At 54.5% G+C, this 26,763-nt stretch overlaps 2 protein-coding genes across 3 annotated transcripts in view; one reads left to right on the forward strand and one right to left on the reverse strand.

Annotated features, from left to right (window-relative positions):
- LAMP1 (lysosomal associated membrane protein 1) lies at positions 1–17,188 on the forward strand. Its single transcript, XM_027065263.2, has 9 exons — positions 1–188; positions 5,168–5,289; positions 7,114–7,333; positions 7,448–7,606; positions 13,978–14,165; positions 14,705–14,830; positions 15,506–15,572; positions 15,642–15,812; positions 16,233–17,188. The coding sequence occupies exons 1-9, from the start codon at positions 137–139 to the stop codon at positions 16,370–16,372; spliced, it is 1,245 nt and encodes a 414-aa protein (XP_026921064.1). The 5' UTR covers positions 1–136; the 3' UTR covers positions 16,373–17,188.
- Positions 16,131–26,763, reverse strand: part of GRTP1 (growth hormone regulated TBC protein 1) — a 20,841-nt gene continuing 10,208 nt past the window's right edge. For both annotated transcript variants that reach the window (XM_027065269.2, XM_053218137.1), the window contains 4 exons: positions 25,954–26,050; positions 20,969–21,141; positions 20,703–20,888; positions 16,131–18,709 (listed from right to left, as the gene is read on the reverse strand). In XM_027065269.2, coding sequence (XP_026921070.1) covers positions 18,620–18,709; positions 20,703–20,888; positions 20,969–21,141; positions 25,954–26,050 — 546 coding nt within the window. In that variant the 3' untranslated portion in view covers positions 16,131–18,619. The remainder of the gene's footprint in view (positions 18,710–20,702; positions 20,889–20,968; positions 21,142–25,953; positions 26,051–26,763) is intronic.

A 26,763-nucleotide genomic window follows, 5' to 3' on the forward strand; every position in this document is an offset into this window, starting at 1 on the left:
CTTCCTGCCGCGGGCGCCGCAGCGGCCGGGCTTCTGGACCCCGGGACTCTCCCCCGCCCTCACGCCGGCCCCCGGCCCGCCCGCGGCCCAACCGCCCTCGACCCGCTCGGCTCCGGCCTCGGCAGCCCTCGCGCCCATGGCGGCCCTCGGCGGCGCCCGGCGGCGGCCTCTGTTCCTGCTGCTGCTCGGTGAGGGGCCGGGGACGCCGGGGCAGGGAGGGGGGCCGTGGGTTGGGGTCCCCGGGGACTCGGGGCGGGGGTACCCGGCGGCCGCGGACGATGCGGGGCGGAGCCGGTTGGGGGGGTAGCGGGCCCGCGAGTCGTCCCCGCCCCGGCGGAGGTCGGCACTTGGGGGCCGGCCTGGAGCCCTCTGGCCGCTGCCTGAGGAGTTGGGTCGAGATGTCAGCTGAGGGCCACTGAGCTCGTTCTCCGGGTATTAGGGTGGAACTAAGTGCCTGGTGGGTTTCAGGACGGCTGTGGTTTAGCCACGGAAGACCGAGTGAAGCTGTGCAGCCCGAGGCGGCGGTACCTGCGTGGTCCTTCTGTCCCCCGCCCCCCGGGGGATACGGCTCCTACCGAGGAGGGAGGAGGGCGACGTGTTGGTCCGGACGCTCAGAATATGTCTTTTGTGCTTTAACTTTGCCCTTCTGGGACGGCTGCGAGTGCTGTCCCCTGCGCTGCTTTGCTGTGAACTTCAGGTTCGGGTGACATTTGGGAGCGCCCGCAGCGGGTACAGTGCGAGGTCGGCGGCCCCAAGCCGCGGCCGCACAGTGGCAGTATTGTTTTCTAGCGAGTGGTCGGTCGTCAGGAGCGCTGCCTCCCTTCCCGAGTCAAAGCGCGGGACCCCATCAGTGCGGATCTCAGAGCGGTCGGCGGGCGCTCGGTGTGCGATTGACTGAGTTTTGTTCTCGTTTTCTGGTCTCATGAGAAAGAGGAATGTGCGCCGTCTCCTAAATCTGCGCAGATGCCCTTGGTGAACCTGTCTGCGGTGCCACACCCTTTCACCCAGCTCCCAGTTAACACGGGAAGATCATCCGAAAGGCAGAGTTTGAAATATCCGGAAGACAATTCCTGGAGCTCACGCGAGCTCACACGATGTGGATGCACGTTACAGTACACACCTGCCCGGGGGTTCTGGAAATAGGTCTTTTTCTACTGTAAATTGTGCGCCTGTGAATGGGTGGATTTGGATGTCACCTGTTTGCCTGTTGTGTAAAGTGAGTTCTCTGAGCTGCATGAATAGCCACCAGGCGTGACCTTATTCCCTCGGTACACCCTAAGCTGCCCTCCCTGGCAGTGTAGCTACAAGAGGAGTTGGTGGAACAGGTTTGGCGGTGTCGGCCGGCAGCGTGTTCGGTATTAGAAGAGCTCGCCCTCAAAGGGAAGAGAAACCTCTTTAGCTCCCTGCGGGGCGGTAGCTGGGCATATTGTACGTGTAGTTAACTTTCTAATCCCTATTCCACTGTCTCTTTCTAAGTTTTATGTTCAGTTAAAATCCAGCTTTTAGGAAAGGCGTATTAATTTGGATTTAGGTCTTTTTAAAACGATGTTTATTTTGATGTATAATTTTACCAAAAAGCATCTTTCCTGAAAGCATATTTCAAACTTCGAAATTACTAAATCCTCCTTCATTAATAATTAGACATTTCTTAAAGCTGCTTTTGTGTTTGAATACTTGGTAGAAAGCATAGACCAGGGTGAACTGAAACCGTCTGACACTTGAGATGAAGTGTAATTGCGTAATGGGACTCTAAACCACTGGTGTCAACTAGATGACTTCCTTCCCCTTAGTCTAGTTAACATGACTGTTGATTGTGGAAGTTTGTTAACTACTCGGGTTGGTGACCAAATTCTTAATGGTGTTTGAGACCAAAATGTTCGAGGCCTGTGATTTTGAACTTCTTTTGTTAGACACGTCCCAGGCAGTGTCCGTCCTCCCTTCTCTCTGCATCTGCGGGACGTGACTACACGCATGCATGGCGTGAGCTTTCACTGGAACGTCATTCCAGTCGTGCTGTGATGATGTTTCCACCTTGGGCCTCACACGTAGTAAGTGCTCGGCACTTACCTAGACTCTGTTCTGTAGCGCTGGTCCCTAACCACACGTCCATGTCCACGCTTTAGAAGTGTCCGTGCTCATGGCCTGTCTCTCCAGGCTGTGATTCGGAGTGTGGGAAGGAACCTTCCTTCCCACTAAAGGACGTGCTTTCTTTAGTCATAGGTGGTTATGTGTCACTGATTAAAAAGAAAAATACTGGATTTAAAAGAATCAAGTAATGACAAACTAGGAAGTATTTCTTCTAAAAAATTTAACGAAGAAATGTATTCACTTGTTCCTTTGGATGGCAGCTTCTTTTATTTCAAAAATGAGCATTTTGTCATTTGAAACGTATCCACTCACTCAGCAAGTTTTGGCACTCAGTTCCCGATTGCTCAGCACTCCCTAGCTGTGTGACCTTAAGCAAGTTAGGTCCCTGTCCCTTAGTCTCCACAGCTGTGAAAAGGAATCGCAGTAGCGTTTACCTGTTAAGGTTGCCACGATAGTTGAATCAGCTGCAAAGTGCTTGGCGCAGGTCCTGGCACGTAACACGTGCATAACAAGTGCTTGTTAAGTGACATAACTTATTTGACATTTTCCGTCAGGTTCTGAGGGTTTAGTGACGAACTCGATGGGTGAGGTCTATATGGCTCTGTTTAAATACTGTCAGTGAGCATTAAAGCCAGTGCTATTGCCCTGTACTGTGTGCTGCTGTGCACTGGCTCCTTTGATACTCCCATGACCCCGAGGGGTCAGCACGCTTGTTCTGGTCTGTGGGCGCATAAACCGAGGGCAGCGACTGCTGCCGGCCCCAGGTCACACAGCTAGTGAGTGGCGGAGTCTGCAACAGAACCAGACTCGCTTCCCACAGCTGTACTTGTGTCAAAAGGGGATTCCTACCGGTGAGGGTACCTTGAAGGAATAGGCTGAAGTTACTCATTTATGTGGTCCCCGGAGAAATGATGGAGTCCGCACCTGTGTGCTGGATGGACCGCCACAGGCCAGGGAGCAAGCTTGTTAGAGGGCCACAGACAGCTTCTGACAGCATGCGTAAGTTTCTCTTCTAAGTGTGCGATCTGATGCTCCCAGAGACGTTTTTCTCCGGACTAAAATTGGGCTTCTGGGGATAAGTTTCTTGTTTTAGTAATTGAAAGTTTCTGGCCCCTCCAGAATAATTGTGGATATCTAGTGTTGGTAAGACTTACTTTAAATTTGCTGTTGTAATACTTGTTTTACTTTGAAAGCTCATACCCTCAGTATATTTACTAAGTGAAAACGTTCTGTGACTGAAAAGTTCTTTAACGTGAAATAGTTCCCAATGAAGTGCTTGGAGTCAGTAAAAGGGTGTTAATGACTTAAGGAACTAACTTCTGGAAAGGCAGCTTGATTAGAACTGCTGTGTGTGTGCTCCTGTGAGAGGCAGCCACCTGCCCTGTCTGTGGCATGCGTGGTCACACAGTAACTCCAGCAGCCAGGCCAGAACCACAGCCATGTGAGGGCATCTCAGGCCTGAGAGAGCCCTGGCGGCAGGGTGGGGGGGTGGGGGCGAGTAGCAGCCGTGCGCTCGTGGTCTGGGTCAGCGTCCCTCACACACTTGCTTCTGCCTGCCGAGCCTGCTTCCACCTTGCTGGCCTCTCTGAACCGCTGGTGCCCTTAACCCATCCCTCTCCAAAGGCACGGGGATGATTTCTCTGTTTTTAAAATCCTTTACTGAGTTAAAAACAAGCTGTGGAATTTTCTCTAGGTTTTACAATGGAAATTCATTTATCGGAGTTGCCTTTAGTGTAACCTGAGTTTTCAGGGGCATAGGTTAAGAATTCGCAAAACAGGCAGAAACTGCACAGGTTTCTTGTTTGCCATAGGTTGCTGCTTTTTCCTGCAGCAGCTTCTCTGTGAACCTAGATTTTGGTGTTTCCCGTACCAGAAGAATACGGGAAGGTATGTGGGGTTTCTGGCTACTTTTTGCTTTATGCTTGAATAGTAGTTGGCTTTAAAGATTTTATTTTGTGAAAGTCGCAAGAGTGTAATAAACTGGGTTCGTTAGGGTCATTTATTTTTTGGGGGGCAGGGATTTTAGAATGAAAAGTTAATCGAGTGTGTACTGAGTGTCTTCAAAATGTGCCTGTGTCACATGTATGCCTGGAGTGGTTGGAGTGTCGGGAAGAGGTGTGCAGGGACTGGCAGACATGTCACTGGAGAGGGCACGTCACTTCTGACCCCCACGGCACCCAGTGCTGGCAGACTGGTTCTTGGTTTCAGAACTAGTGAAAACACCCATTTTTGTTGCAAGAACAGTGTACTAACATGTGGCTTGGGAAAATTACCTACTGCTCTACCACAGTGGTCGGATGACATTCGCTGCTAAACCCATCAGAGCTATAGGACATCAAGAAGCCAGAGATGGCTCTGGCCCTGAGAATTTGAAGAGGAAATCGCTAGCCACCATCACTGTTGAGCTGGAGGGACCCATGAGAGCTTCATTCTGTCCCTTCCTTCAGGGATGTGGCAGCCCTGCCTAGATGAGTTGACTGATGGCCTGACGTGCAGCCAAGTCTAGGTTCAGTTGAATCACTGGTTTTTAAGGATGTTTCTGAAACTTGGCGAAGGACTCGGATCTGTGAGTCTGTGGCTTTTCTTGCCACACCAGCGGTCCATGAGAAGTAACAAGAGATCTAACTTTAAATAGTTTAGGACCACAGCAAAAGATTCCCCAGTTCTCCCATGGGCTTCTGCGGAAGATCGGTATTCAGGTTGAGTTGTGCCTCCGGGACCCTGGTACATCTTCCAGAGACCCTCTGAGGACTGAGTGCAGAGCAGCATGTGCCTAGGTTGACCCGGAAACTGACATGTGACCTCCCTGTCAGTACCCTGACATCAGGCATTAAAGAGCTGTTGGTCAGGTGGGCAGACTAACTAGTGGGTTTAGAGTTAACGTTTCCAGGATCCTGTCTAAGAGGGACAGGAAAGACAGCCCAGCTGAACCCAGCCTCGGTAACCCACATCTCGATCTTGTAAGCAGCACAGTAATATTTCCTAATAAAGTCCATTATTGCCACAGCTAGAGACCACAGAAGCGCCCAGTTGTATTTTCAAAACCTTGTTTGGATATTTCTGTCTTTCCTGGAGTTAGCAGGCCTCCTACATGGCACGGCGGCCACGTTTGTGGTGACGGACGGCAATGGGACGGCTTGCATCATGGCCAACTTCTCTGCTGCCTTCGTGACCAGCTATGATACCAGGAACGGTCCTACGGTAGGAAGCACCAAGGTCCTTCATGCAGGGTGTGGTGTGTGTGAAGATGTTTGTTATTATCGTTTCAAATAAATGTTTGAGAAATGACCTCACCGTAGCACAGTTCCCCTGTGCCATAGTAGTATCCTCCTCCGCTCATCAGTAGCCTATGCTACTGTATATACTGAAGGTGCAGTCAGATATGTAAACCATTTTATGCCCTGCTCTTGCTGTTCTATGAATTTTTTTTAATGTTTATTTATTTGGGGGAGAGAGAGGGGAGGGGGCATGCAAGCAGGGGAGGGGCAGACAGACAGCAAGACAGAGGATCGGAAGCAGGTTCCAGGCTGTCAGCACAGAGCCCAATGCGGGGCTCGAACCCACAGACTGTGAGATCATGACCTGAGCCGAAGTCAGATGCTCAACTGACTGAGCCACCCAGGCGCCCCCTGCTTTAACGGTTTTATATGAGTGTAATCCTTGTTTTCCTCACGATTACTTTTTGTGATCACAGTGCAGTGTTATGTCGATCAGCCTCATGTGTTGGAGCCTCTCCTGTTTTCTGTTTTCTGATGTACTTTCGTGCTCAGGGCACAGCGGTGTGAATACACTTTTCCTGATGTGTTGAATTTGCTTTGGATAAACCACTAGGCTCCAGGAATTGCATATAAACAGCTGAGCAATGCTGCAGGCTGTACTCGTCCAAAATGCCCTTCATTGTTTTCTTAAAATAACTTGCACTTCTACGGGATGAAAGGGTTTTTTGAATTTATTAGATTCCTAACAAGTAAGCTGCATCTGTATTTCTTTGTCAGTTACCCACTAGTGGACATCATGCTTCTTTTTCACATTTACTCCTGTATGTATCTCTAAACCAAATTTTGTTTTTAGTTCTTTGTTGAAACCACCATTTTTCCTTGCCCACTTCACAGGGCAGTGGTGGGGCCCCTGGACTTTGTGCCAGGTGCTCAGGCCCCATCTGGCCTCCACGTAAACATGGTCACATTCCAGACCAGAGAGAAACGGGCAGGCTCCGTCCCGCAGGAGTGTCTCAAGTTACAGAGACTCGTCCAAACATTTTTGTTGTCCTTGCTACATTACTTGTTTTGTGTTTGGATTTTTAAATATCATTTGGACATATATTATGTTACACAGATGGGATTGCCCACGTGCTGTTATGTGCCTTACTCTTCTCCACCATGTTGGTCTCTGTCACCTCGAAGAGTTCTGTCGTCTCAGGAGCAGCTTATCTGCGGCTCACTTAGCCGGTCCTGCTCGTTTCCGGGGTCACCCGGTGGTTCTGTAGTTTTGTCTGTAATGGTAAATTCAAACAGTTCTGCAGCAAACATCTTTTTCTCTGTTTAAAGAGACTTTAAGTGCAGTCGATACCCGATGTTACATTAGCTTCAGGTGTGCAATTTAGGATTTGACAAGTTTGTTCCTTATGCTGATTACACATGTAGCTACCGTGGGTCCCATGAAGAGACATACTCTTTAAACATTTTTATAGCACACGAGTAGTGATGGTTTTCTCAAATATAAATACATAGCTCACTTGAAGGCCAATATGAATTATTTCAGTTAACCAAGATCACTTTAGTTTAAAAATGCTACAAATTAAAATTATGTTAATTGTCCGCTTTGTCTTACACTTGAATTATTTCTCAGTCTGTACTGACACATAATCCTGACTTTACTAATGTTTTTATCGATGTCGGAGGTGAATGTGCTCACTGCAGCCTCTGAGGTGGGGGGCTGATGTCCCTCTTCCTGAAGGTCTTCCTTGGCGCATCTGAATCGCTTTAGTGGCTTGTGTTCTGACTGGGTGTGTGTCCTTTGTTCTAGAATGTGACCTTCGACCTACCACCTGATGCAGCAGTGTTAAACAGCAGCAGCTCCTGTGGTGAAGAGAACGCGTCTGCCCCCAGTCTCGTGATTGGTTTCGGAAGAGGACATAGACTGACCCTCAATTTCACAAGAAATGCAACCCGTTACAGTGTTCAGCTGATGGGTTTTATTTATAACTTGTCTGACACACAGATTTTCCCCAACGCAAGCTCCAAGGGTAAGAACCCAAACCGACCAGTTACAAAGTTAAGAAAATCGGGTTGGAGAGGGCCTAAAATTTTAACTAAGTACTTCACATAGTTAAAAATTGATTTTTTTTTTTTAAATACAGAAATCAAGACTGTGGAGTCTGCCACTGACATCAGGGCAGACATAAATAAAAAATACAGATGTGTGAGCAACAACCAGATCCACATGCACAACGTCACTGTCACGCTCCATGATGCCACCATCCAGGCGTACCTTGCCAGCAGTAGCTTTAGCAAGGAAGGTAAGACACTGCCTGTGGCCCTGGTGCCCAGGCCCAGCTCAGTGCGTGCAAGCGTGGCTGTGAGCCTGTGCCTGAGGAAGATGTGTGTGAGTAAGCATTTGTGCGGTGGGGGACTGCGTGCAACTCACACCTTTGAACTGCCCACCAAACATGTTTTTCTCTTGAAAGGAGGTGATCTCTTTAGGTGAGGTAGGACAAACACTGATTTTAAAAGGGTAAAAGGGAAAAGCAGTTGAAACTCTCTGTGTCTTCCTTTGTTGGGAAGCTAATGAGGTCAGGGTCACAGAATCTTCCAGTTCAAGCCAGCTGTCTTTTCACCAAGACCTAGGCTTACCTCTGTCCAGCTTGACGGGCCCGGGGGTGGATGGCAGAAGGACCTGAATGCCTTTCTGGGCAGGTTGGCGGGGGGGGGGGGGGGGGGGGTGGGGGGGTGGTCATGACTCCTCAGGGAGGCACCTGCCAGCTCAGCTCCACTGGTGGGCTCTGGGGTCCGACAGACAGGGCTCCAGACCCCTCCTAGCTCTGTGGTCTTGGGTAAGGTAGTCAGTCTCTTGTCTCCTCCCTTTGTAGAGTAAAAATAATAGTCTGTTTTAGGAGGTTCTTAGAGTTAAAAAGGAAATTTATACATGGTGTTTATGTCAGTGCCTGGCTGAGAGTAAATACTGAGGAGTGTTATCGTTCAACTAGGACTGAAGAAAGTTCTCTTCCCCAGTCCTGCCAGTCAGCTCACAGATCACTGTTATTTTCCAGAAGGGTGAGGGGCTTGGTTGTCTTAGAGAACTTGCCTTTCCTTTTCGGTGTTTAGCCATGCTTTTGTGAGCCTTCAATTTCAGCGGCCCCAGCAGTGTGGCTGGAACACTCAGGTGACTGCTGGCTGCGTGGCTGATTTGCACTGAGTTACTGGTGCTGATGGGCCCAATGGGCCGGCCGGACCCCTGTGCGGTTGGATACAGCCCTCCTGAGAGGCATTTGTGCCCTCCGCAAGGCCCTGTGCAGCCCACCTCCGCTTCTGTATAGCCAGGAAGCTAAACGTGGTTTTTCCGTGCTTATCAGTTTAAGGTTAAAAGGAGTCGAACATTTCACAACACATGAAAATTACATGAAAGTCAAGCTTTAGTGTCCATAACTAAAGTTTTCTTGGAACATAGCCTCATTTATTCGTATACCTGTTTCTATGGCTGCTTTTGCATTCATACTGGCACAGCCGGGTGTGCACAGACACCAGACAGCCACAAAGTCTAGAACGTTTGCTGTCTGTAACTGGGAAGACACAACCAGCAGCAATACACAGGGCACAAAGGCAGGTCTGTGTGAGCTGGAGCAGCTCTGGAGGAGACCAGCGGGACCAGCCCTCTCTAGTACCCCCCTTGTGTGGCGAGCTGTGTGTGTGTGTGCACACGCACACGTGCACAGGCCCAGGTGTGCACGCTAGCACCCACCTCCCCGAGTGGGGGAGGGACTGCGGGGGTGGGGAAGTTACAGCCACGCTAAGTGCTTCAGCAGCTGACACTCACAGGTATGAGTCTCCAAGCAGCTGGGTTTCGTCCCCAGCAGAACACCTCAGTCTTCTCCCTCTGGCCTCGAGCAGAAGGGAAGAGCAAAAACTGTCAGAGGCATTGGGAAATAATAGTGCAGTGACCTCACTACCATCCGGGCCTCAGGGTGGCTGTAGAGGATAGCTCCTCACTTTCATGATTTGTTTTCTTCTGCTTGGAAAGCTTCTGAGCACAGAGATGGGCCTGTCCTGTCTGACTTCTCTGAGCGGTGTGGTGCCCAGAACAGGGCTCCAGCTTCTGGCCTAAGATCAGATCGTGACAGTACGGAAATGCTAATCTTTTTTAAGGTTTATCACTTTTTTAAAATAGTGTTTATCTTTTGGAAGAGGTTTAGGTTCACGGAGTTCCCCAACCCCCGTCCCCACGCGCACACAGCCCCTCACCATCAGCTCCCCACGCGCACACAGCCCCTCACCGTCAGCTCCCCATGCGTTGCTTTCCTAGTGGAGGAATGTCTGTGTGTGACTCCACGGGGGAAAGATGCATTCAGTGAAGCAGTCCCTACACCTGAGACCCAGCCACCGACCCCCATCCTCAGAGGCTCCCGCCCCAGCCCCTACACAGTCACCTGGGGGCTTGGCCTTCTGCCCTGGTGGTGGGTCACTCTGAGCCTGCTGTGGGCAGTCACCTGTTGTGTCCTGTGAGTTGTTGGTCCGAAGCTTGGTCACTAAGCTCACCCTCAGTCCCCACCTCCTCTTTTGTTCGTGGTTGTCCCTCTCACCAAAGCTTGCTTTCATGTTATGTTAAATCTGCCTCTACGGATATGTCTGTGCTTTGGAAAGGAATCTTGCTGCTTTTTAAAGACACTAGGGCACTCTCAGGAAATCTGCTGGGAAGAGGAGGGATAAGAGGTGTCCTGGAGTTACACAGAATATCGTGTACAAGTTGGCACATCCCTGTGGCAGGCTGGAGGGTGTGGTGAGGTCACGGCATGTCTGCGTAGTGTTCCCTGGACAGGAAGGAGTCCTCATAGGGCTTTTGGGCTCCTGTCACTATCAGGTAACATCGTCTGTAATTCCACTGATCAGTCTTTACTTGGAGTGATAAGAAATGAAGTCTGCAAAAAACAAATCCATGCCCCAAGCTCCAGGGACTGCTCCCCACTCCCTCTACCCTGCCACAAACGTGTACACACCACCCACCCACCCCCTGTGACTTCTTATTTCGTGGGATGTGGTCCTCCAGTGGCCTAGGTCCAGGCCCAGTGATTGGGGGAGTTCTCAGAGCAACCACTTGGGCAGGGAGGGGCTCCAGAATGGGCGTTCGCTCTGTGGGCAGGAGCCGAGCTGTCCCCAGAAATACTTCAGCAGACCCTGAACAGCACCAGTGTGAGCTGTGTGGGTCCACTCACACTTGGATGTTTCCAGTAAATGCAGTACAAAACTGTAAATGTCTTCTTGTGATTGTTTTTTTCTGCCTTCACTGTAAGAATACATGATATGTGTTAATAGACTGTGTTACTGCTAAGGCTTCTGGTTAGCAGTGGAGTTTTAATAATTAAGGTTTTGGGGAGTCCAAAGTTAACATGGATTTTCATCCATGGGGGTCAGCGTTGTTGAAGGGTCAGCTGGAGTTGCTGACGTGACCTGAGCTGTGCTCGAAGCCCAGCTGTGCACTTTGACTCAACCAGCTGTGATCTTGGGGTCTGGTCTGTAGAGAGCCCCCCAGCCTGCCAGCGGCTTACTACGTCCACTTTTATCTGTTGTGCTGTTTCTGACCTGGTTTGCAATCAGAGGGACCCGTGTATCCCCCTCCAAGGAGGAGATTTGTTGTAACTGAGCACACATGCTACATGGCAGCATCATTCACATTTAAAATACTTGGTTTCTGTTAAAATTGAGCCATTTGTTTTTTTTTATCTCCTTTTGTGCTAATTTCATTCCTCTGGTTCTTAGGTACTTTTTTTTTTCTGGGTCACTTAAATTGAAAGCTTCAGAGAAAAGGTTCCCTGTCAAATCAAATACATTAAGTATATTTTATATTCTCGTAGTCTGTTCTAGTCGTGGATTGACAATAAAGAATTGTTAAATAAACACATTTTCAGAAATAGGTAAGTTTTTGGCCACAAATGCCCCTGGAAAGTCAGAATGAGCTGCGGGGGTTGGCTCAGGCTTCTGTGGCCTCGCTCTTCTATGCTGTCGTGGGGCCTTGGTTCCCTGTGCCCCTACCCGTGCACTACCCTGAGAAACACCAGGTACTGACACACCAGAGCTTCTGAGAAAGCACAAGGCCAGGCTGCTGGAGTTGGCTTCCCGTTTGGTTGACGAAGGCAGGTTCCGAGGACAGCCTCTCCCCAAGGTCTGTGAGGGGCACGTGGTCATCTCCATGGAGCGGGCTGGGCACAGCCGTCCCCGCAGGCTGAGGTGGAGCCGGTGAGCATGTCCACGCTGTGTCCCCGGGAATTGGATTTCCAGCCCCCGGCCCACGCAGACACCTGACTTTGATGGCTTGGCAGAGGATTCGTATTTATTCATCTTTGTGCCTTCAAGATTTGATGTGTGGGCACTTGTGGCTGCCTCTGTGACCGTTAGAAGTTCAAAATAGGAACTTTTTACTATGGCTGGTCCCAAGCTTGCTTTCCACCCAGTTTGGCAATATTTCTCCCTTAGGAACAACAGCCAGGGTAGCTTCAAGTAAAGGAAAGGAGTAAAGTAAAGCAGTGCTAACGCCACTCTCCTTGCACTCCGTTGGAGACTCCTTGTAACTGTAGCACGCAGGCTCCTCAAGCTGGTCGCTGGCAGATCCTTTGGGGGCCTCCAGAAGCTTCTGAAAATCCTGAGGAGGGGAGCCTTGGCGGGACATGCAGCCTGCGCTCTCCTGGGGTCCCCGGTCTTCCCAGGGCCGATTACACACGAAAGCACACGGAGGATGCACTGAGCACACTTGAGTGCATCCTCCGTGTGCTTTCCTCGCTGCAGCGTCTGCCTGGGGGACAGGTTGCGCAGGGTGGGGCTCTCCATCTGCATTTGGGAAGGGAGGGAAGGGGGCAGGCACTCGTCCTTACACTTGACTGTACCATTTGTGCTCCCAGGTGGACACTTCGCAGCCTGCCTTATGAGAACAGCAGGTCGTGTGTACAGGTGCTCGTCACTCTCCCCATGCATGCCACGTGCCCATCTAGGCTGGGATTTGGAAGCCACCTTGTGTTGATGTGGTTTTGCACATTTAATGAGGTCCTGTTCTGTAACAGCTTGGAAAGCAGTGGTGAGGCTGTTCTTAAAGGTGTGGCTACGGCGTCAGCCTGCAGCCCCAGGGAGGAGGCGGGTAGTGTGGCCAGCACACCCTGGGTGGGGACCTCTCAGGCAGCTGTTCCTCCACCAAGAGCCCAGAGGCACACCCACACTATCTTGCCTTTTTTCCATCTTTACCTTCCGTCTAGAAAAGCATTTGACTGTTTGTGATTGCGCTGTGTGAAGGCACACTGAGTGAGTGAACTTCCCAGAGGTGTGGCATCACTTCCATGTCACAGCCCTGCAGGGTGACCTTTCCCATCTCTCCCCTGCCCCCCCCCCCCAGGAGGAAATGGTGGCAAAGTTTCCTTTTAAAGTGGAGCAAGTTCCGGCAGCTTCCCCGTGGGCTCCACATCCACGGCACTGGGTATGGTGGGCCAGCTCCCATGGCCCAGGCTAGCTGAAGTGGGGAGAGGTGGGAGTTGGACAGAAATCGTGTGAATGCTGATCATCCACAGAAACAGGGCAGTAAGACAGAGGGCTTAACTTGGGGATGATGGTCTCCTGGAGGTGCTGTGGGTCTAGGTGTTTTAGGATGTTACGTGGGAGGCAGGTGTGTGTTCTGTATGCATCTGAGGGAGTGTTCATTTCTCTCTCTTGGTTCAGTCTGCCTTGATTTTGAATGTAAATTTTTGTTCTAAGCAATCATAGTAGGTCAAGTTTTGAGAGACGGAGACCCTTAAACTCCTGGGCATGTTCTCTGGGGGCACTGTGTGCCCTCTCCCCTCCCCCCTCCCGTGTGCCCCCCTTCACTCCCCCTACCCCCCTGTGCTCCCCCCATGTGCCCTCTCCCCGCCCCCCCCACTATGTCCTCCTGCCAAGGCCTGTCCTGCCCCAACTTCCCTCACTCCTGGATTGTCATCCCTTTCTTAGGAATTTTCACTCACACTTCCTGGGCCTTCTGTCTCCAGGAGGGTGCAGGTGTGTGTACCAACCCCCTTGCTCTGAATAGCTCAGAGCAGCTGGCTCACTGGACCTGGCTGGTCTCAGCTCCAGTCTTGTCCTACAGGGACTGCCCCCTGACACTCATCCCTGTAAAGGCCTCCTGGGCTTCTCTCCCACGAGCACCTTGCTGATGGCACTAGCTTTGTCCTGGTGTGTGCGTGTGTGTGTGTGTGTGTGTGTGTGTCCCGCCTGCATCGGTGGGACCTCCAGCACCATGCCTAGTGTGCAGCCTCACAGAGGGTCTTGAATTGTTGCCGTTTGAAGTGGTGTGTAGCTGACTGTCCCAGCAGCAGGTGATGGGGTTCAGGTTGTGTTTACTTCAGTAGAAAGGTTTGTCCTGCATAAGGGGACAGCTCTGTGAAGGCAGCATTGCCCAGAGGCTGAGCTGGAGGACACTCCAGGCAGAGCCGCGGTATGGTGGCAGGAGTGGGGATGGCCCTGTGGGACAGCAGGCCGCTGCCCCATAGTTCCGGAGGGGGGCTGGCATGCACGGTCCTCGGACAGGCCAAGAGATCCCGTTCTGCGGGTGTGGCCAGCTGAGAGACTGTTGGGGTTCACGGTGAGCCTGGGGTGGCCGAAGCTTCCGGTGGGTGGCCCTGAGGAACTAGGACTTTGCCTCCTTTCCCACTTGTCCCTCCAGAGACGCGCTGTGAGCAAGATGGGCCTTTCCCGACGACTGCACCGCCACCGCCTCCCCGCCCTTCACCATCCCCCACGCCAGAGAGCCCCTCCGTGCACAAGTACAACGTGAGCGGCGCCAATGGGACCTGCCTGCTGGCCAGCATGGGGCTACAGCTGAACGTCACCTACAGCAAGAGGGACAACACGGTAGGTTTGACCCTGGGGACCCATCTCCGTGCGTCAGGGCGCTGGTGCATGTGCACACCTCTCATAAATCTGAGAGAGCGGGTTGTGGGGCCTGTCCTGTAATTAGCTTCTTGGCGCACACAGCCAGGCTGCTGTCTTCTGTATGGCCCGTGTCATTGGGACTTGCTCTACTGGACGAGTTTATCGGCCCCTAAGAGAATGTTAAATTCTGCTTAAACTTTTACCACCGCAACTTTTGTGTTCATTGTTATGCTTTTCCTTTGTCCCTGCTGGTGATGGGGGCTGTGGGCTGTGACAGGGAAGGTGCTTGTGGTGGGAGTGTAATGTCCTCGTGAAAGTAGCAACCAGGAGGAGCAGGGAAGATGGTTCTGGAACCCAGAAGTCTGCACTTTGGGTGTTTTCCTCCTCCTGGTTTTGGTTAAAATGATAGAAGCCTTGAAGTTCTCATTTTGAGGTCACTTTGGCTTTTCCAGAGCGTGGAGGACCCGAAATGGGGCGCGAAAAGGAACTTGGGTAACATGTCTGCTTTTCCTCCTCAGACCGTCAGCGGACTGTTCAGCATCGACCCAAGCAACACGAGCGCCACAGGGAGCTGTGGCGCCCAGCTGGTGACCCTGGATCTCCGGAGCAGCCGCATCCACTCCTTGCTCTTCCAGTTTGGAATGGTGAGGGTTCGTGCCCGCGCCACCTCGCGCCACAGCCCGCATCTGGCCATGGCTTCCCACCATCGGCTCCCGCACACTATGCCCCAGCCCCACGGAGAATCAGTGAAGGTGCCAGAACCCACAGCTTTGCCCCAGTGAGGACGACGGAGTCTGTTTTCCCCACCTGCCTCTTCCATCAGTGCTTTGGACCCTCAGTCCCCCATTTTCATTAAGGACACCTCCGTTGGTTTCCTTTATGCAGCAGGTGTCAGGGGGCACCTGCAGCGTGCCCACCATCGCTGTCCGTGCCCCACTGTGCTCAGCCCAGCCTCCGCCTCGGGCACTGCCCTCTGCCCGTGTTTATGATGCTGCAGATTAACAGTCTAGTTTCTCCTGATAAAGTTTACATTAACGTTCCTAAAGTGCCAACGTTTGGAAAAAGTTTGATTTTTTAGAACATGGCTCCTTCAGTCGCTATTTTAACAGAGTCTGATTGTGTAAAAAGGTCTAGGAGGACAAGTCAGCATCTGTGTTCTCGGGATTTATGCGATGACTTTTATTACAGACTGCGTGTTCCACGGCTTCTTGCTGAAGCTAGAACTGCAGGAGTCAAATTTACTACCAGATGATCCTTTAGGTTTGATGGTAAACATGTGAGTTTGGCAAGTGGTTAAGGATTATTTTCTTCTCTTTAAGGACCCAAATACTAGCCAGTTTTTCCTGCAAGGAGTCCAGTTGAATATGACTGTCCCTGACGCCAGAGGTAAGGCCCCCACATCTCACCTGCCCGTGCAGGAGTCCCAGAGCACTCACTCTCAATGTGCCTTTGCAGACCCCACCTTCCAGGCGGACAACAGCTCTCTGAGGGCACTGCAGGCCACCATCGGGAATTCATACAAGTGTAACGCCGAGGAGCGCTTGGAGGTCACGGAGGCCTTTTCTGTCAATATATTCAAAGTGTGGGTCCAGGCTTTCCAGGTGCAAGGTGACAAGTTTGGGTCTGGTGAGTAGCATTGGGGGAGACTGCACGGGGTCTGCAGACTGCAGTTCTGTTTGGATATTTAATCATTTCTGGGTTGCAAGGACAGTTTATGGGGGTGGGGGTCCCCTTTCCCAGTCTCAGAGATTTTTAGAGCAAACTCCCTTTCCCGCATCACCTTGCCTTTGGAAGACCCGGCAGCTCACAGATGCGAACCCAAGGCGCCATTTGCTCAAAGGTAGTCGTTTCGTGGGATGGTGCCTGTCCTCCCGAGCCGTGAAGGCAGGAGGTGGGGTGTTGTGTCCGGAGGGCCCGGAGGTCCTGACTGTGTCCAAGCAGTAATTGATTAGAACCGAGCCAGGCTGGGGGGAGGGGGGGAGAGCCCGTGTGAGGTCTCGTGGGGACCGTGGCCGCGAGCATGGCCCCCTGCCCCGTGTCTCCTAGTGGAGGAGTGCCAGCTGGATGAGAACAGCATGCTGATCCCCATTGCCGTGGGCGGCGCCCTGGCGGGGCTGGTCCTCATCGTCCTCATTGCCTACCTCATCGGCAGGAAGAGGAGCCACGCGGGCTACCAGACGATCTAGCAGGGCCGCCACAGCTGGGGCCGGCCGCCACCTCCGGGCCTCCACTCGTCCCCTGAGCTTAGGTTGGCGTGGAGGGCGGCACGCTTTCTTGCAAACTGATTTTCAGATCTGCTTTATCCGATGTGAAGTTCATCTTGCAACATTTACTATGCACAAGAGTATTGAAATGACGGTGTTAATTTTGCTAACTGGGTTAAATATTTTGCTAATGGTTAAAACGTTAATATTTACCAAAGTAGAACTTTCAGGTGGGAGGGAGGAGTGCTTCCCTACATGGGCACCGGCTCCACTATTACTTGGCTCTTTAAGATTCTGCTGTTGGCTTCTTCGTTCCTGACTGAGGTTGAAGCCTCGCCAAGGTGAGGTGCTCCCTGGTCTTAGGGCTGAGGAGGGCTGGCTACTTGTTAGGCTTGTGCTTCAGAAGATCTAGAAACAGAAGTACTCCAAAAGGTGAAAATCTGGAACGCTTAAATGAAGCTTTAGAAGCCAGGACGGGCCCGGCCCCCGCGGCGCACAGCTCGGTACTAGGGCACCGGCGCCCCCGCGGCATCAGGCCCTTCTGTCCTCTCCGCGCTCTGCCACTCAAGAGCTGGCACTTTTTTTAAATAGATAAATGGGTGTTATTTTTATTTACCTTTTTGTAAAGTGACTTTCAGTCTTCTGTTTGAGGTTCGGGGTGATCCTGTTCTGCACTCGTGTAAATACTGGGTGTCACGCTCTGCGCTACCCGCTTGCCGCTCGGGTGGCTGTGCACGGACGACCCTTCACGTCACGCGTTGCTGTAACAAATGCTAATAAAACATCTCTTTCTTTCTCTGTCTGGACTCTGTGCTTCTGTCCGCTCCCGCCAGAGGTCTCAGTGGGACACACGGTAGGCGGCAGGCGTCTGTCCCCCAGCGTTTGAGAGAGCTGGTGTCGCGGTAGGTCTTCTGGGTGGTAACTTGGAGGACTGACAGGAGTTGTGTCTGGAGGTAGGTCCTCAGTGGTGACCGAACAGCCCCCGCCAGTGGGAGGAGGGCCGTGGGGGCTCCCCTGTGGGCACCGACCTGGAGCCCTGTGGCCCCACTGCAAAGCACAGGCGGCCAGCAGGGCGCTCAGAGCTTTCGGAGCACGAGCTGGGCCTCAGGTTTATTGTCCTCTTTGCTTTTTAAGCAAAGACCTGTGCCTTTCGGGGATCTGTGCACCTTGCTGGTGAGGCTGAAGCCAGCCTGCCTGCCGGGAGCCCTGGGGCCCGGGTGTCCCCGACGCTCCCACCTGGAGCTGCCGGCCAAGGAGCGCGGCTTGGGGCCCCACGGCCGGTGTGTGTCCGGCCTCGCTGGGCAACCGCCACCCCCACACAAGTGACCCCACACTTGACTGCCCCGTGGGGGCAGCCTCGGGGACTCCCCAAGCTCTGGCAACCCGCCCACGCCACCACTTCCTCCTGATGAGCGCATCTGTGTGGGAAGTTCGGTCCCAGGCCGGCATCCTCTGGGACCGTGGGGGAAGGGAGGCGCCTCCGCGGCTGGGCTAGAAGTCGCCCAGGTACCTTGAGGGGTACCAGCCACTGCCCACGGTGTTCAACAGGTGACACTGTTCTAGGTCCCCACCTGCCCCATGCAGGGCTCAGCCTGCCCAGGCAGTGGGATTTCTCAGCAGCCAGCAGCAGCGCCACCGTCAGGGCCGGGAGACAGGGTCAGGGTTAGGAAGAGGGGGTCTCACTGGGGCTTCTCCCTCCAGGGATCCAGGGTGACAGTGGCTGCGTGAGCACTCGTGGGCCCAAGTCAGACTCTGCCATTCCCTAAAGCTTACACACCTCTGTCTGCTTTATGTAATACAATAATTTCAAAAATCAGTTTTTAAAAATTACCTTTCTAAAGAGAAATCACGTGCTGTGTGCACAGACCTCACGTAGATGCGGTGGCACAGAAAGGAAGGGATTTGGCGTTAACACTAGTGACAGTTTGCGGGTTTGGTCTTCATTTTCAATCAGCCGGTGAGCTGATGGTCACAAACTCGGAGGTGTTCACGTGCTTTATTAAATATGCACATCTCACATTTTATAGGTCAAGATCTCAAGTAAAAATACATTTCTAGAAATCCATGACTTCATAGCCCATAATTGAGTTACAGAGGACATAATTTTAAATCGGTCTTGAAAAACATTCACAACGAAGTGTACAGACGTCAAGTACTCCGGCACCGAACAGCAGGAAACGTCAGCTCTGGAAATGAAGCCTCGGGGGTGACAGCGGACAGGGGTCCTGGTCAGCCCTGCGCCAGCAGCCTGGCCCTGCAGCTCTCGCGAAGCTTGGTGATGGTGGCCATGGACAAGCTCCCGGGCTCTGAAAATATTTTCTGGAACACAAAGGGAATTTGTTTAAAAAACCAGCAACAGGTGTTCAGCTCAGTGGCCCCCCCATACCCCTGCTACTGCCCCAAGGGAAGGGCTTGCACGGCCCCTTCTCCTGCGGCCCCGAGCTGTAGCTGAGGGGTCCTGTGGCAGCTCCGAGGCCAGTCAGGGCCCTTGGTGAGTGGCCGGAGTGTGGGAAGCCGGTGGAGCCTCAGACTGTTGTCTGCTGAGAACGGGCTTCGCACTGAGAGAGACGTCCCCCGGGGGTTGGGGGGGGGGGGGGGTAGTATATGCGATCACATCTCTCCTGCATACTAATAATTTAACGATCACTTCTACAGTTACTGCTGAGAAATTCACGGTTTACAAATTCACAGGCCAGATGTGAGGCTGGCAGTAAAAAGGTTTTGTTTTCTTTTGAAGAAATTAGAGGAATTCTTCCACAGGTACGTGTTACGCAGCACCTAGGCCAGGGCAGAGTGTTTATGGTCCTGAAGGGGGAATCAGTCAAGTCCTGTGAGCCCTGCTTACTCTCCAGAAAATTCTAGATGTTCTTGTGCGGGACTCTCTCTAGAGGGCGCATGGGCTGCAGGTACCGCGCGTCGGGGAAGAAACCCATCCGTGTTCAACTTTGCAGAGATCGCTGGGGAAGGTCCCCGCGCTGGCCGCCTCCCCAGCAGCTCCCGTCAGGGCCATGACGCACAGTGCTTCCCTCGGGTGGCTCACGGTACCGGCAGCCACTCGGCCTCCTGGGGTGCTTTAGAAACATTCGCACTGACTGAGCACCTACTGTGTGACCACCAGCGTGCGTGATGCCAGTCAGAACCAGACGGCGCCGAAAGCGTCACGTGGAGGGAAGGCAGCCAGACAGCGACACGCGGACTCGCTGGTGTACCTGACACATGCAGACAAGGCAAACCCGGATGGAAAGCAGACCGGTGGCTGCTGGGTAGGGGAGGGGCGGGCACTGGGTCCCTCGGGGGTGACGGCCGTATCACCAGACCTTGAGCCGCCCATGCGCTAACAGGGAACGGAAAACCCCGTGTCACCCAGGAGGAGCCACCAGCAGCTGCAGCCCAGACGGGGTAGGCGGGGCCTTGTCCAAATCCCAGGCTCACGACCCTGCCCTCTGCCCTCTCTGGACGAGGCGTTGTGTCATGTGGGACGGGCTCCAAAGAGCTGCAGGCTTCTGACGGTCCCCAGCCGGTCACCACCTCTGTTGAGGCTGCTGAGCATGGCCAGTCCACCCGTCTGCCCGCCGCTCGGAGAGCGCGTGTGGCCCCGGCGACTGGTCATCCTGTGGCCTGGAGTCCGGCTAGACTAGGACCCCTCATTCCCCGTGCCCCAGGGCAGAGGCCCTGGCCTCTCCGCGCCTCTACCCAGGCCGCTCCCAAAGCCACCCCGCTCCGCGCTCCCACGTCCCCGCAGTGGGAGAAAGCCCTAGTGGTGCACTCTGGCCAGCATCCTGATTCCAGGGCAGTCTGCCGTCAGATCACCCGATTGTCCCCTGATGGCAGAGCCGGGGGCTTGCTACCTCCCGGGAGGTCGGGGGGAACAACCGGGCCACCTGCCTGCACTGATGGCTGGTTCAGGTGCCGAGCAGAACCTGAAATCGGCCTCCCCCGGCCTCTGCAGAAGGCCTGTCGGTACGGCTCCTGCTCCATTCGCTCAGCACACCAGAGTCATCTACACAGCCTGCACGAGGTCCAGGACCCAGCACGGAGGCCCTGGCATCGGGGAGCTGCCTTTTGGGGCAGGACACACAACAGACACATGCGACCCCACTGGGGCCACGGAGAGCCATCTGGGACCAAAGACGCTGGCTACAGGGGAAGGGGTCAGATGGGTCTGCATTCCGACCCAGTGAACCTGGACCAGCCTGATGGGGGTCCCAGCAGGGGGGAGGCGAGGCCCAGAGGGGACACAGGGACAGGCAGGCTGGGGACGCCAGCACGCCTGGCCAGGCCGTTGCACCGGGAGCAGAGCCTCGACACTCACCTGCATGAAGGTGTGGCACTCGGTCACAAAGCTGCCTCTGGTGATCTCCTTGAACCGCTCGCAGGTGTCTGCCACACTGCTGGCTTCCAAAATAAAGGCCTGGTGGTGCTTGATCAGGGTCAGGGCCACCCGGAAGAGAATCTTCGAGCCTTCGCTGAACAGACAGTCCCAGATCCGGAGCACCGTCTGCGGACAAACAGAAATGGCGCGTCACCGGCTGGGGGCTCACACGGCCCTGGTCCCCGCGAGGCACATGCCGCGCTCACCTCCACGGGCAGGACGTCCACGAACAGGCAGATGAACCAGCGTGACACGACCAGGGTCCACAGGACGCCGTGCCTGTCCATCAGGGCCGCCACCGCTGGCAGCTTGGTCCTCACCAGCTCCCCCAGGACCTCCTGGTCTGTCTTCAGGCCCAGCATGGCAGGGCTGTAGTAATCTGCCACACGAGGAGAGCAGGGCTGTGGCTGAGCGCCCTTCCCAGCAGAGGAGAGGGCGGCTCCCAAAGCGAGGCCGCGCCGTGCACCGGTGAGAATCCGCCGGCAGGAAGCGTTTGCACGGCTGTGCTCATGGCGCCGAGAGGGGGGACACAAGCAAGTGTCCACTCGGGCAAAGGGACAAAAGTGTGCCGTGTACGCGGGCGGAACTGTCCTCAGCCCCACAAGCAAGGGTGAGCCCCCAGGACGAGGTGCGCGGACCAAAGCCAGATGCTGGACTGGTGCGGCTGAGATCCCTGCAGCCACCACACCCACAGACAGGACGTAGGACCGTGGGCCCCAGGGCTGGGGGTGCGGAGCTTCGGTCTGGGAAGATGAGAAAGCTCTGGGGACGGGCTCGTCAGTGTGAGCACACTGGTGCCCTCACTGAGGGCCGGCCGGCAGCATGGACACGCCATCTGGCTAAGCAGGGGCCGCGGGACACAGGAGCAGGTGCGGGGACAGTGCTGACAGTGACCTGCACAGGACGGGGCCCTTGCTCTTGGAATCAGTCCCGCGTCCTCTCCCCACACTGGAGGGTCAAGTTCCTGGCATTCTAGAAGGGGCTGGACATTCCCACCCCTCTGACTGCAGGAGGACAGAGGCAGCCAGAGGCTTGGGCTGTCCTGTTCATCACAATGAGACCCGATAGCTTAAGTTGGAGAAATGCCTTAACCAAGTTCATGGCCTGGGTGCCCCAAACCATAGGAGCACAGAAAGCACAGCCCACCAAGGTGACTTCACGGCCGCTCCACGCCTCCCGCCCACAGGCCTGGGCACCGGCTGGCAGCTGGCGGTCCCCACTGGCTGGGACCATGCACTTGGACAGACAGCACGACGCTGCCCATAGTGTGTCTTCTCCGAATGCATGTGTCCTCCCAGAGAACTTTTTTGCTCATTAAAGGCACGTATTATAGACTTTAATGCTTAGTTTTTGCTGTTAAAGTGGTCTCTCAAAAATGAATAAAACGTTAAAAAATTTAAAAACAGAACACCAAGGATTTTACAAGTTTTTCCTGCTCATACCCTCATTTGCATCTATCATCTCTTCTTAAATTGAGCAACATCCTGGCCCCCCCAGGAGATGGAGAAAAGAGCCTCTGCAGTCCGTTCATAGTGTCCTGCAAGCGACCCAGTTCTCCAAGTGACGCCCTGGGGCAGCCGGGGTTAAGCCTTCAGGCGGTAAGAGGGTTTGCTGAGCTCCCAGCAAGGTGGCCTCACTCCTGGCCCCAGAGAGGCTTACAGCACCTTCCAAAAATAGACCCGACCAGCTCACACCCTGACTGCCCCGGGGCCTGGGGGTCACCAGGGCAGGAACCCCGAGACCTGACCTCCTCACCCTCCTGGCCGCGTCCGGCCCTGACGCCGAAGGCAGATGGAGCCCGGAGCCCGGGGCCCGCTCCTCTGGGCCGTCTGAGCAGAAGCACACCTCCGGGCCAGCATTCGGCTAAGCACAGGACGAGGAGCCTCCTCAGTAGGCCTGGCGGGGGCCTCGCCTCGGGGACGGCAGCCTTCTGCAAACAGCGCCCTGGCCACGTCAGCACATTGGAGGGCTGAGCCAGGCTGGGGCACAGATTTAGAACCAGCCCATCTTACTGCTGCCAGAGCTGGGATCCAAGGGGGTGCCATCTAATTCCAAAACCGATGCTCTCCAGCCCCCCAAAGGCAAAAGCACGCCCCATGGGCAAAGGGCACAGGCGGTGAGATACGGCCCGCAGGTAGGGTGACCCCCTGGGACAAGGTCGTCAAGAGGACACGGGAGACACACGGCAGCTCCAGCGGTGTTCACACCTTCGCTCTGCTTCCCAGGGCCCCTGAGTCTCCCCGACGGAAGGTGCTTTGGTCCTCCCTTGGACCACCTTCTGTCTTGAGCTGTGTTCGGAGGGGAAACAGGTCACACCAGCTTGTCGGGACGCCAGGGTGTTAATTCACTGGGCTCTGCTCGATGCGACATCCCAGACGGCGCTCCCGCTCTGTTCCTGAAGCCTGATGGCACCGTCAGCCGGGACCTCACCGGCATCTCTGCAGGCCCAGGAGGCCTGTTCCCTCGTCCTTTCCCTGGATGCCTTGGTCTGAATGGTGACTGCTCAGGACAGCGGCCTGACCCGAGAGAGGCCGCCCGGCAGGCTGGGTGGAGGAAGGGCGGGGTCTGCACGTGGAGGCCAAGTTCAGGGCGTGCACACACCATGTACTGGTGCTCCAGAACACGACTTCCCTCCCACGTCAGCTGTTATGAAACAGGGGCGGCTCTGCTGGCCTAGTCACAGGTGTCCCTGCACCTTCTCGCTCGTGGGAGACCTCAGCCGGTCTTCCCAACTCTCAGCCACACAGGCCTCCTATTATTTCCTACTGAGCCGCTCCTACCCAGAGCGGTAGGGACCCTTCACGCGTGCGCTGCGTGATCACAGACATCACCTCTTTTCTGCTTTCCTTGCAAGGTCTTATCTCAAAGTCAGTTTTTAATTTTAACGTAACGAAAATTATCAATCTTGTCTTCTATTTTTGGAATTTTGTTCAAGACCTACCTCCCTCCTCAGCAATCACGAGGCTGTTCTCACCTCATTTTCTGAGTGTCAAAGTTCCGCTTTTTCATGTGTCTTGAATCCACCTGGAGTAGGAATAGGGTTTTCCATGTACACAGGTGTCACAGAGGATGTTGCAAACGGCCATCTTTCCCTACTGATCGACATACCTCAAGCCCCAAGTCCCCCAGATTCATAGGTCGGAAGACCAATCGATTTCTGCGCTCTCGCCTCTGGTCTCCATACCGTTTCCTTGTAATGGCAGGACAGGACGTTAAATCTCCAATATTCCCTCAGGCCTCCCTGGTTCCCTAGATAAACCCTCCTCAGATAAAAGAACCACCGAGGTCCAAGCGGCTGATGTCACCGCAAGTGTGATTTGCGCATGTGAGACTTTCTATGATATCTGTGTGACAGCCGCATGGCGCGAGCCCCACAATGTGAGCGGATGAGTGTGTCCTTTTCTGTTTTCTGAAAGATTTGTAAAGCGCGCAGACATCCTCCACACCTTCAAGGTTCGATGACAGTATTGCCATTTCAGACGGTCCACTTTCTCCTAAATCAGCTTTGTTAGGCAGTATTTTTCTCAAAATTTTCCACTTGGCCTCTTTGTCTTACTTGTATTCTCTTGAGATTCTTAAAAACCTCTGAAGATTTTCAAATTCCAGCACCCTTTCCATTTCCACGTATCCGTCCTGCCAGGCTCTGTCTGGTTGTGTTGGTTTTTCCAGAGAACCAGCCTTCGTCTCGGCTCGTCTTTCTGACTGCTTCTGTTCCGACTTACCAGTCCTGGAAGCCTGTGCCGCAGGGAGGCCGGCACGGCTCAGCGTGTGTGACCAGCGTGCCACCTCCCAGGCCCCCTGCTTCTGTGTGACGAGGAAAGAAACTAGGGAGCAGGATGCTGGTGCCGGGCCAGACTGCTTCCAGTGACCCACAGCAGTGCCTCTGCCCCCTCAGTCCTGACTGCAGTGTCGTCCGACGGGACGTCGCGAGGATGGGAAAGGACATTTCAGGGGCTAACACACAAGTCTGTGCAGTCACCTGCCCTTCAGAGCCAGCCCAGAGCCCCTCTGTGACAATTTCAGGCTGTGCCGTGGCTGCTGCTGCCCCCTCCCGCCTGTGTCTTCATTCGCTGAAACTTCCCAAGCCCCAAAGCAACCCGGGGATGTGACAGGTCTCAGTGAGTATTTGTGGGAAGGAGCTGACTTGGTCACAGTACAAATACACATCGTGATTCAGTCTCCAGATGCAGCTCAGCCATCGCTCCATCTGGAAGGTCCCCTGACCAACCCCCCGCCCCGCCACTTCCTCGCCATTTCCCTGCACCTGCCGCTCAGGCTTCCCCAGGCAGAGCTGGGACAGTGAGATGTCACGCACATGGGGACGGTCTGTCCCTTGAAGGCGGCCTATCCAGGAGGGCTGCTGGCGTGTCCACTCTGTGCCATGGCAAACAGTGGCACTGGAGCGTGAGGAGGCCCCATTCCGTAATGGTGCCACTCTGATTCACTCTGGTTCACTCTTCCGTGAGGCACGTGCCAACATCTGACGGCCACGGGATCTAAGGCTCGAGGGTCCCCATCTGTAAAATGGATCAGTAGTTGGGCCCGTGTGGTACTGCTGTGCTGAGGCGAGACTCGGGACACGGAAACATGCTGTATGCTCCCAGGCAGAAATCACAGCCGACTCCTGCCGTGGTCACTGCGGGGTGCCCGGAGCTGGGGCCAGCTCTCCAGGGTGGTGAGGGCGGTTCCAGCCCGACTTGAGGGCACGCATGCTGGAGGGGAGAACCAGGGCTCACCCGTCCAGTGGTCACGAGAACTCCCCGGGCCGCACATGCCCTGTGTAGCTATGCCCGCCTCAGGCCAAGCACGAGGCTGGGTCTGGTCACCACCGTCACGGCTGTGGAGGACACAGGTCTTCTCCCACCTAAGACGGCTCTGGCCACTTCTCTTCCCAAAGTGATCAGGGTCCACACTGCATTACCAAAACCGGTGCTATTTATTAATCAATGAATTAGAAAGAATGACTCTCATCCCAATAACAGTTACAGCTGACAACGACTCACTCTTAGGACTGTTCTGAACTCTACAGGAAGCCGAGTGGACCTCTCACTGATTCTGGGCCCTGCGAGCCTCCACACAACGGGGCAGCCTGGGGACCAAGCCCAGCACCTGACACAGACAGTTCACGCTAAATTGCAGAGCAGAGAGAGTGCAACCAGGGCCCAAACGGTCACAGGTGTGTTCAACCCACCAGGCAGTATTCTTCCCACGAGCGCGTCTAACAGCCAAAAGGATTTCTCTTCGCTCTTGGTTATGAGGACCAGGTAGCCTGCTATGAAGTTCATTCCCTGAAACAAGAAAACGGGTCCTGAGCCACCTCAAGCCACCTTCGGTGGCTATGACGCACTGCTCGTCCCTTGCTGTCCCCAAAACCACGCAATTCCAGAATGACCTTCTGGTGCAAGATCGAGATCTGCCCTCCAAGTGACACACACAGCACAAGAAGGCAGAAACACAAATCTGTGTGAAGAAGCTGTCGGGGTCACGGCCCTGGAGTCCACACTCAGACCCTCCTGGGGCTTCGGCCCCCCGACCACACCACTTGGACCCCCCTTGGGCCTCGCACCCCCCCCCCGCCCAACCACACAACTCAGACGCCCCCCCCCCGGGCCTCACCCACCACAACCCCCGACCAACCACACCACTCAGACCCCCCTCAGGCCTCAGCAACCCCCCCACCCCTGACCACACCACTCGGACCCCCCCTTGGGCCTTGCACCCCCCACCGCCCCACCCTGACCACACCACTCAGACCCCCTCAGGTCTCAGCCCCCCACCCTGACCACACCACTCGGACACCCCTCTGGCCTTGCACCCCCCAACCCCCCACCCTGACCACACCACTCAGATCCCCCTCGGGCCTCGCCACCCACCCCACCCCCGACCACACCACTCGGACCCCCCTTGGACCTCATCCCCCCCAACCCCCTGACCACACCACTCAGACCCCCACCTCGGGCCTCACAACCCCACCCCCCGACCGCACAACTCAGAACCCCCT

This window comes from Acinonyx jubatus, chromosome A1, assembly GCF_027475565.1.
Source record: "Acinonyx jubatus isolate Ajub_Pintada_27869175 chromosome A1, VMU_Ajub_asm_v1.0, whole genome shotgun sequence".
NCBI lineage: Eukaryota > Metazoa > Chordata > Mammalia > Carnivora > Felidae > Acinonyx > Acinonyx jubatus.

Coding starts and splice junctions, on each gene's coding strand:
- LAMP1 (XM_027065263.2), top strand. CDS start 137: ATGGCGGCCCTCGGCGGCGCCCGGCGGCGGCCTCTGTTCCTGCTGCTG. Junction 5,290..7,113: donor ATACCAGGAACGGTCCTACG/GTAGGAAGCACC, acceptor CCTTTGTTCTAG/AATGTGACCTTCGACCTACC. Junction 14,831..15,505: donor TGCTCTTCCAGTTTGGAATG/GTGAGGGTTCGT, acceptor CTTCTCTTTAAG/GACCCAAATACTAGCCAGTT.